Source organism: Sander lucioperca, chromosome 18 (assembly GCF_008315115.2).
Source record: "Sander lucioperca isolate FBNREF2018 chromosome 18, SLUC_FBN_1.2, whole genome shotgun sequence".
Taxonomy (NCBI): Eukaryota; Metazoa; Chordata; class Actinopteri; order Perciformes; family Percidae; genus Sander; species Sander lucioperca.
The window spans coordinates 14,060,192-14,070,641 of NC_050190.1; the positions used below are offsets into that span (position 1 = coordinate 14,060,192).

General features: G+C 42.5%; 1 protein-coding gene across 1 annotated transcript; it reads right to left on the minus strand.

The window, feature by feature from the left end:
- Window positions 1-1,192: 1,192 nt before the first annotated feature.
- On the minus strand, window positions 1,193-9,955 carry LOC116035856 (synapse differentiation-inducing gene protein 1-like). The gene is made up of 4 exons (XM_031279205.2): window positions 9,545-9,955; window positions 7,301-7,798; window positions 2,109-2,246; window positions 1,193-1,437 (listed from the first exon to the last, which is right to left on the minus strand). The coding sequence occupies exons 2-4, from the start codon at window positions 7,730-7,732 to the stop codon at window positions 1,279-1,281; spliced, it is 729 nt and encodes a 242-aa protein (XP_031135065.1). The 5' UTR covers window positions 7,733-7,798; window positions 9,545-9,955; the 3' UTR covers window positions 1,193-1,278.
- Window positions 9,956-10,450: the final 495 nt, after the last annotated feature.

Consider the following 10,450-nt stretch of genomic DNA (forward strand, 5'->3'; position numbering starts at 1 on the left):
GCTTTCCTGTAAAACTTGCTTACCTTGCCATCTGCTCCATTTATCCTGGTGCAGTGAATGATAAGGTATATACTGTAGGTGTAGTCAATATTTTCTCCTCTGCTTCTTGAGCTCAGTATGTGACCAATGCTGTCTGCAAGTTAAACCTGAAGGGCAATGATTGGTTTAGGATGGCTCTGGAGGCCAGTGTTCTGATTGGATGGCAGGTGGGGCAAGAGAAAGGGACTTGCATGATGGTCCTTCCAAGTCCTGGATGGGAATAAAGTGCTGCTCTCAATTTGTTCTGACATCCTGACTTTAGAGAGCAGGCATTGTTCCTGACACTCACAAGCACTTTGGCAGGTAAAGTCACCTCAAGGCTACACAGTGAGTGATGCCAAAAGACGATGAAGAGCCATGCCAGTTACAGCGGAGGCTTGTGCCAGCAATAGCAAATTGTCAATATAACGCTCTATGGTCGACAATACACTCTGACAGGCTTCTCTAACCACACAATCCATGTCGTGTTCACAACCTTTTGTCTGGTGATGTACCCCGGCACCCTTTAAGTTGAGCTCAATTACCCTGTCATCGACCTTAGCCGTCATGTTCCAGACTTAGGCCTACTGTGTTATAAACTGGATGTTATTAGTATAAAAGTGGATGCTCAAAGACACTACTCTCAAAGAGACAATGCATAAGAGGATGAGAGACTTGGCAGAAGAAGTTTCATTATTCATGCCAAATGTATTTATTGACTAGATTAACAGTACACAATAAAAACAGATAACCCGCTTGACCACTGCTCAGCAACTTTGTGTATAATTTTGTTCTCTTTCTATTAAGGGTCCACTTTTTCCAAGAAACTCATATACAAAGTGGACAATACACAATCTGCAATCGTATTGGCAGAGAAAACGCCTACTATGGAGGTAAAATAAAACTGCTGTAAATGACTAATGTGATAAAATGTAGGTAGTTCTTTACTGTTCTTTACTTTACCGTTTTTTTCTAACATATTAGTACAGCACAGTCTTTGTGGAAGAGTAGACATTCTTCCCAGCACTGTCTTTTCTTCCTTTTGTGGTGGTGGAATACCTTGGAGTGTATCCCAGAAATAAAGATTCAGTCCGGATCAATATGCAGTCCTGTCAGTCCAAGTAATACTCAATCCACACATCTTGTTTTTTTTTTTTTCTTCTTCTTTTCTCTCTGTCTTTCTGGTTTAGTCTTTTCTCTTCATATAGCTTCTTTCATAAACAGCACAGGCAAATCCCCCCAAGCACACCGGTCTCAGTGCTATACGTGTCCAGGCTTAGACAGGTAAGCTATGAGGGCCACAACCACCCCCACATACATCCCTGTTCCAATGGTGATGGAAAGAGCAGCCAGGAATAAAGCTCTTCTGGAGCTCATTCCTGCTCTGGAGAAGTCTCCCTTAGCGATGGCCTTGCCTGTCTGACAAAACAAAGGAGAGGATGAAATGAGCCGGTGTGTTACTCATCAGCACCGAGTGTATGAGTAGGTGTTAAGCCACAGTTAAAGGAGAGAAAACAAGAAATGCTCTTGGGTAGCCATTAGTTACCATGGCAATTAGGTAATTATGCCTCTGACAGTGACAAATGTGTTGTTTGGTTGTTTTGGTTTCCTATCAAAGAAATGAGCCTGGCCTTTATTTTTTCTACTGACACATTCTTTTCTGGTATTATTGTCTCTGCAATTATTGTGGAAGATGTTGCAAAACCATTAAGATATGCTGTGCTTTGCTTGAGGTTGCTGGACGTGAGCCTAATCTTTGCGGACCAGAAAGATCCTGACATTAGACCGAGGTCTCAGCTACAGGATGGATGCAACAACTTAAAATAATGTAATCACAGTGCACATGCTCACACAGAACATACTGCGGACCAAAACCTCAATGTTAATGGTTTCCTAAAGTGGACTCACTGACAAGTGGTCCGAACCTGCTGAATTTACATAGTAAATCATCTGAAACAACTGAGAGGAGGGTCACAGGGTGTAAAATGGGCTGCAGTAGCACTTGTCTGAGTGCTTGTGCTCGCTGACCTTAAATGGAATGCAGTGTAATCAGACTTAATGACAGGCTTGAGGTCTCTGGTCTCCTTTACCTTGTGAGAGTAGTAAAAGGCAACGATGCCCAAGGGCCAGAAGCAGCAGAGCATGGAGAAGATGGCTAGGCCCAGGTAATCCCGAGGGGGCAGCACGATGAAGTTGTCCTCGCTCTCACTGTCACTGGAGCTGTCACTCTGGAAGACAGCGGGTTGATGAAGGATAGTTAAATGTCAGAAAAGGAGAGGATGATAATGATACACTTTTTTTGCAATTTTTTACATGACTGCTTGTAGACAAACTACACACTGACAAAAAGAGACAAAAGGTGATCTTGAGACTGACACCTAAATAATAATGGGGTCAGGTTGAAACGTGTAGTTAGTCAAGTGAACTTGGACATCTTGGTACTTGGTGTAGCTTGACAAGTCATGCCCCCCCCCCCCACAAGGCCAGTGTATCTGCCCTTGTACCACCACCACCACCACCCAGGACAGGATGTGCTCAGCCAGCCAGAAAGGATTTGATGCCTCTGTCAACACCCATGAGCGGCCTTACAGATAACAGAGGATTGACGGATTGTTCCATCATTGCAAGGTGACAGGGGAAACAGCAAGAAGACAGGGTCATTTATGTGCTCAATTGCTTCTACAGCATGAGAGACCTCCACCATCTCTCCTCAATATACCCAGCATCTTACAACAGGCTCCTTTACTGTGCCTCCATACTCAAACTCAGGGCCACAAGGGCTTGAACACCACTCAGACTACATCGGCACATCGTGCCTGCAGCAGGAATGGCAATCTGACTGCATGGGTGACCTTTCAAGAGGACGTTACCTTACTTCTGTCAGCTGTCCCAGGGACGGAGTGGATGTTTGTCTAAATAAATAGCCTCCGTAAGGAGCAGGTTTCATTTGTTAGTCTTGCTGCCTGCAGGGATCAATTAAAGTGGGTAAAAGGAAGGCACAAAATAAAAATCAATATGTAAGGCAGGAACTGAACCAGCCATTTTTAGAGGTAATTAAAGAACAGTCAGGGAGGCAGGCAAAGAAGAAAGGAACTATACGTGTGTGCTGACAACCAAGTTTTTAAGCTTGTGCAAAATTTTCTTTGCTTCTGAGAATGCTGATCTACATTGACCAAACCACAGGATCTAATAATTATTTCTGTGTTGAAACCATATTTAGATGTTAGAGGTAAGTGGAGGATAGCAGTGCTATATATTATCCAAACAGGTTCCAAACAGCTACCTTTGCCAAGAGAAGATTATAAAGCTCCCTGTTATCTGCTTTATGAACACTGTCCACCTGGACAGCCGGCTGTGATCCATCAAAACAGCAGCTGGTCATAACCACATAATCTGACATCACATGAATAAACCGGTGGGTACAAACAGCAGTAATCTCCTTTTATCTTTATAGCAGGACCTGATAACATTTCTGAGTGACTGGTGCATTCAGACCTACTGACATCCTGCCTGACACTGAGTCCGGCCGGCTGAGGACACACTCCCAGTCTGGGCTGATGCCAGTATAGCTGATGGGGCTCCGCAAAGGCACAGTGTTCTCTGAGGCCTGGTTAGAGTCTGGAGGGGACAGTTGACTCCACAGCAGGGCACACATAGACCCCTGCACCTTGTTACTTGTGGCAATCACAGTGGCATCACCCACACGCTCTTGTTACCTGCAATTTATTTTTCTCTGTCACACAGTTGTCTTACTTCTGCTGATAGAAAACAGTTGTAGATTTACTATTGTGAAGTTATAATACCTGTTTTTCTGTTGCTGGATCTAAACAAAGGATGAGGTATCATAGAAATGTACAGTGACGATATGGGTTGCAGTAAGGAGTATAAAAAACACATGCTAACTAGAGTGCGGATCGGGCCAAATTTTTCTGTCCGAGCCCAGCCCACGTCCGACAGGCATTAAGATATTTATGTCCGAGCCTGACCCGAGCCCGACACAGTTAAAATCAAATTTTTTTCTCATACTAATGACACGTGTACGTTTGTTTGTGTGGAAAGCCCGCTTTTATTAAACAACTGTAGGAAGGCATTCGGAAATGTTAACAGATGAGCGCATCAGCGCACACGGGGCAACAAGCGCACGTTAATAAGCTGTTTAATTTAAAATGTTCAATGCCTTATCGCGCTGATGTGACCGAGCCCAACCCGAACCCGAACATCATTTCTAAATATCTGTCCGAACCCAGCCCGGCCCGTCGGTTCGGGTATTCATCCTCTAATGCTGACTAGGGGTGGGCCGTCAGGGCTTGCTGGCCAAGAGATTGTCAGAATCAGACAATTTTTTATATATATATAATTTCTAAAATATATAGCCTATATAGTTATTTATTAATTTAATTTTACAAAGTATGTTCCCACGAGTCTATTACTGTGATTTCATTGCTGCTCTCTCCCTTGGTTTATCCAATCAGATTTCCCCCTGTGCTGTCTCTGTGTGAAAAATCTACTCTGAGGCCTTCAGAATTTCGAGTGAATCCCTCTGCTGTTTAAGCGAATAGGGACGATGTTGTCCATTGTCAAATTTTTTCGCCAATCAAACTTTGAGTTTGCCCTGTTGGGCGTATTCTTTGACAGACCATGAGCCTTCTAGCTGGCCCAGCCACCCACGTCGGCATTTTTCGGACCAGTTAGTATTCGGTGGCCGAGAAGCAAAACTAGCTAGCGTCACATAACCGTAACAGTAGCGTTAGTTCAAGTTTGTTTCAATTTTTAGATGTAAAGTTAATGAAAGCAAGGGGGATGTACTTTTTTTTCAAATGATGAGCAACTCTGGTAAGTTTAATGGATTTTTATGCATTTTATTAAACAGATTTTTCTAGCTTTTACGGCTTGCTTTAGAGTTTTGCTGCTGGTGTTAGAGATTTAGATAGATAGATAGATAGATAGATATATAGATAGATAGATAGATAGATACTTTATTCATCCTGAGGGAAATTTTAGGCATCCAGTAGCTTAGACAACCATAACACAACAAACACACATACACACATATATCTCACATACATAAAAATCACTCACAGAAATTTAAAGAGTTAAAGATGCTATGGTAGACTGTGTGCAATGGTGGTAGTGCAAAAGAGAACAGTGCAGGGATTGAACAGTGCAATAGCTTAGATTATTAAATATTAACTATGACTATGAAAAGACAAGAATGTAAACATAATAGAATTAGAATTGCTTGACAAACAGAAATAATATACATTACAAACAATATATAACAGGGAATAAGTTATAAGATGTAGATGTTATGACCACAGTCCAGATTGTGTAGGAGGGCTAATATAGCTTATAAGACAGTCAGGTGTACAGCAGACAAAGTGATATAATGGTAGGGGCTGAGAGAGACAGGCTCATGCTGAAAAGTCCATTTCTCCCCTCCCCCTTTGTGTTATATTGAAGAGTTGGATGGCCCTGGGGACAAAGGACCTCCTCAACCTATCTGTTGAGCATGACAGTGACAGAAGTCTGCCACTGAACATGCTCCTCTGTTTGAAGAACGTGCTGTGTAGTGGGTGGCGGTCATTGTCCATGATCGCCAGCATCCTACTCATGGTCCGTTTCTCTGTAGTTGCTGTGAGTGACTCCAGCTCAATGCCAACAACAGAGCCAGCTTTCCTTAACAGCCTGTTCAGTCGCCAAGCGTCTCTCTTCTTAATGCTGCCTCCCCAGCACACCACAGCATAAAACAAGCAATGACTGAATGAATTTGAGCAGTATCAGTGGCTGCTGTGCCCTTGTGTGTGCGTGGTGGCATGTGTGTTGAGCCCCAGCAGCTTGGCTAAAATTTGTGGGGGAGCCTGTTGATTCCTAATTGTGTAATTTGTGTTGTTGATCGCTTTGTGGTTGTCGTATGAATAAATGTGACCGGTTGTCGTGGGTTTGTCTTTGTTTCTTTGGTAATTACATTAATTTGGACTAGGCCTATATGCTATGCTGCTTGAAAGTGATGGCTTCAGTCACAGTGTATTCAGGTCTCTGCAATAGTGTATTCTACTCTAGGTGTTGTGCCTTGTGTTAAATCACTATAATGCCCTAGTGTCATGGTGAGGTTATTCAAAGGTGGTTTATTGCTGTAGGATAGTGCTAAAGGCCTAGGTGTAAAATACACAGCCTGCCACTGATGCTGACAAAAACTGGTTGTATTATGATGGAAAACTGCAGCAGAAATTGTGTGAGCTGTGAAAGTCCTCTAAAAGTTTAATTTGACTTCTTTGCATCAACACACATCTGGCACTGTTTGTGTCTGTTTTCATGATTCACAAAGGGCATGAGTCTTAGCACAAAAGCGCACACACATTACAGACACGCATGAAGGGAAAGTAAAGAAACGCAGGTGCTGAGCAAAAAGTCTCATATTCCAGCTGGAAACCCAACTTTCATCTGAGAACCGTTCATCAGATTAATATGCTCTTTTAAATTGACATGGAATAACTTTGGCTCCAGGCTCACCTGCTCCGACAGCCATGCATCAGCGGAGACCCGCTTAATACCCTCACAGCACGGCATTACTTATGGCATTAATGGCAGTCACTACCGTGTCTCTATCTATCTGCCAGGCCTCCGAGTGACAAGAGCTGACGCGATCATCAGCCCAGTTAGGGTGCTATACTTCTTCCTCTGCCAGCTCAGAGCCCTGGGTACTTCACAAATGTCCCTGGATGAAATTAGATTTTACCACTTCTGAAAAAGACTTTTCTCTTTTGCTGTTACGCTGTTCTTCAGAGAGTGTAGTTATAGTCCTAAAAGAACAATAGCCTGGATAGATAAACTTGAGATGATTTTCTTAGAATGTAATTATAAAAAAAGCGCACAATTACCCTGCACTAGATATGAAAGACTCCAGCAAATTGACCATTTAGAGAAGAGAAATAAGCATGAATCACACTGGCAGTCCATTAGAATGGTAAATGAAATAATAAGCATCACTATCCACGCCATGACTCACTTTCTGCTGAAAGATGGCCCTGACAGTTACGAGTAAGTCTTGTAACGCCTTTAATTTCATATAGCAACTCAATATTCTAATACCTCTGTCAAGCACTGCCAAATGGCTCTTACTTGCATCAATGTGCTCTTTAAGCTGTATAGTTACAGTTATTATTCCCTTATAGCGTGTAGCAAGAGTGAAAAACCTCTATAATCATGTATCAGGCTACAGTATGGACCCAGTATATCAGGCACCTAGATCTCTTAACACAATACAATTGGTGTGACCTCTGACCTCATACTCAGGACCCTGCTCCTCTTCCACATCATAGGACACCGTCTGAATCTTTGCATCCTTCTCTCCTTGTACGCTGTCCAGAGGGTTTTCTGTGGAAGCTCCATCCAGCACAGTGTCCTTACTCTCTGTGAAAGTGGTCTCAAAGCTCTCGCTCTTGGAGTCCTTGCTGTGAAGGCTCACGTCGTCCTTGTACAGGATAAAGTTGGGCCTGTAGAAAGCCTCCACAGCCAGATGCAGGGATGTGGCGTCTAGGAACTGTTGCGTCTTATGCTTGCCATTAGTCCCAGTCCCAGTGTAGTAGTAGCCAATGAGGCTGTCCTGGTAGGGCTGACTCGAGTAGTCACACTGGTAACCCTGGTAATCGCTGTGCACCTTTTGTCTGCTGGTTTTGTCTAGCAAGGGGTTCTGGAGCTCACTGAGGCTCTCCATGATGACAAGTTCAAATGTCTAGTGGATCAGAGGATGAAGTCCAAAAAGGATTTGGCAGTCTGGTAGCTGGAAATAAGTACAGTTGCAATTAAATGTGATAAATACAAACTTAAAAAGCAATAAATGAGAAGCAGTTTGTTTAAATGATGTACATTCTTGGGGAAAATGCAGTTAATCCATCCAGTAGCTCAGATCCAACATTGGGTTTTTAGTAATGTTATAATCTAGGACATGAATTCAGTGCAGGAAATATTTCATCTTTCTTGGCAATCAGCATTCCTCTCACAAGTTCTCACCAGTCTGGACCATAAAATCACCATCTGCTGTATGGTCAACTGTTGCATCTCACACTCTCAGATTCATACAAACATGTAGGGAAAAAATGTCTTCCTATATCACGGCTGCCTATATTGAAAACGGGGGGAAGTGTGCAGAGCTCTGCTATATTTTGCACTGCATACTGATTACTTTGACTGTCTGTGAACTGGCCTTTCTCAGTTATCCTGAATGTTTTCAAATGAGTGGAAGGTAATGGATCAGGTAAAAAACAACAAAACAACAACACAGTAAGACTGTCAGGAGAGGCCGTCACTAAGGCAACACGTCCGCCATTAGAGGCTGTGTGAGCATGTCCAGATTTGACTAAGCACTTACAATGGTTCAGCCCCCTTTGGCCAACAAAGACCTCATCCATCAAATTAATCTTTCGTGTTACGATGAAATCAGAAAAAAAGCCACAGAGGCAACTGCGTCATGTTTTGGAATTAGTAGAAAGTAGCAAATCAAGTCAGAGTCATTTCACACTTTTTTTGTTGAAAGTACTGTAGTGAGAAATGAGCCACTGGGTGGTAATACACAAGAAATTGTAGAGTTTTTTTTCACACATTAGAAAAAAAGAGGTATGGCAGGGCGTGATTTATGAGGTTTGGGAGGTGATTGAGTTGAACAGACCTGGACACAAACAACCTGGGCTGGGAAAAACAACATTAACGCCCAAAAATGAAATGCCCTCGAGTGCAACAACATGATCCTCAAGACTTATATCAAAGCCTCTGACACAGTCTCAACAAAAAAACTAGAAATAAAGAACCCTCACATCACATAGCTGATATTGTATTTGTTTGCATTTTCTACATATGCAATGTCATCCTGGCCCACAGAGAAGACACGTAGATCTGCAGCAGACCTTTGGCCTTGTGACCTGAGAAAAAGATCATATCCTGATCATGAGTCACTATAGGTTTCAGTGCGTGAATAATGTGGGCCGGTGGCTGAATCTGAGCCCACACACCCAAGACTCAGTATCTTCAACACTGTGTCCTGCGGTTTCCATTCTCAAATGATTCTGAGGTTGAGCCACTCTCCAGATAACAGGGAATTCCATTACACACTACATTAGACAACAAAAGCCACATCCCACATCCACTAATAATTTATCTCACACCATGAAGATGTGCACTTAGCACATGTGAGTGTGTGCTTAGACTCCACAATTATTAATGGTCTTATTTTTTCTCTGTTTTTGTCTTTACAGTGTAATCATATATCTATATGAATTTCTCTTACAAAAACACACTCACACACAATTTTCATTATTTTGATGAAATCACACCTTTTTTAACCGCTCATAAAATTGCAAATACTTCATTTTCAAATTTTATATTGCTGATCATGACGGAAATCTTCATATTTATAGACTGTTTTTGCTCTTTTGTATTATAAAGAGATCTCATATCTACTCTGAAATAAAAGGCGAAGAATATTTTTTACTATAGCCTACAAGTAGCGAAACACCTCCGAAAATCATCTTACCTGTAGTGGAAAATCCTGCCGCAGCTTTGCTCAGCATCGTTTCTCCGCGCAACTGAGTCGATGAAGACGGACGGACCCACGTTTCTGCTTCACATCATCAGTTTTGGGAAATTGTCATCGTAGCGCACCATCGTAGCGCAACATATGACATCCTTTTAAAAGGAAGTTATTCCGTGTGTGTGACAATGGACTTTGCTCGCTGAGCTCTGTCTGCCACGGCACCGCTGCTGCGACCCGTAGATTTTACGCACAGTATCACGCTGAGCTCAGGCTCCAAAACAACTCCGACAGAGGCTCCAGCCAACCCATTGGCTGTGTGAGGCGCGCTGTAAACTCTAATAGCGACCACGGATTTGACATTTCCAAACTCTACTTGCCTTGCCTGGGCGTCTTTCTCCAGCTCAATGTCTCATGTGCCCCCCCCCCCCCCCCCAAAAAAAAAAGTGCCGTTTTGCCTCCTTGCATAAGCAGAGTCATTTAGAAACAGGTTGATAGCCACTGAAATATATTTTAGATTACATGAGCCAGCATTCCCACTTTGCAGACTCATTAAATTAGTGTCCTGAAGTAATTGTATTGCTTGTATTACTTGCACAACTTAATGTTTAAGTGTTATTCTTCCCCACTGAGAACGCCCACTAAATGTAGAAAACACGCAACACGAAATCTTCAAAGAACATTTTAATAAAGCACTCTGCTGCTTGCATTTTAAGATTCTCCTTCTTCACATAATTCAGCTTCTATTCTTTATGTACCAATTTACCTTCATTTCCTTGTCCATGGTCCCTGCAATGTGCATGGCTCTGAAATTGTTTCTAAACATAGCTCTCCTGAACTATTAAATTCATTGCACATTTGTATTTGATTAATATTTTAGACAAATCCCATGCATTTATCATGAGCCTG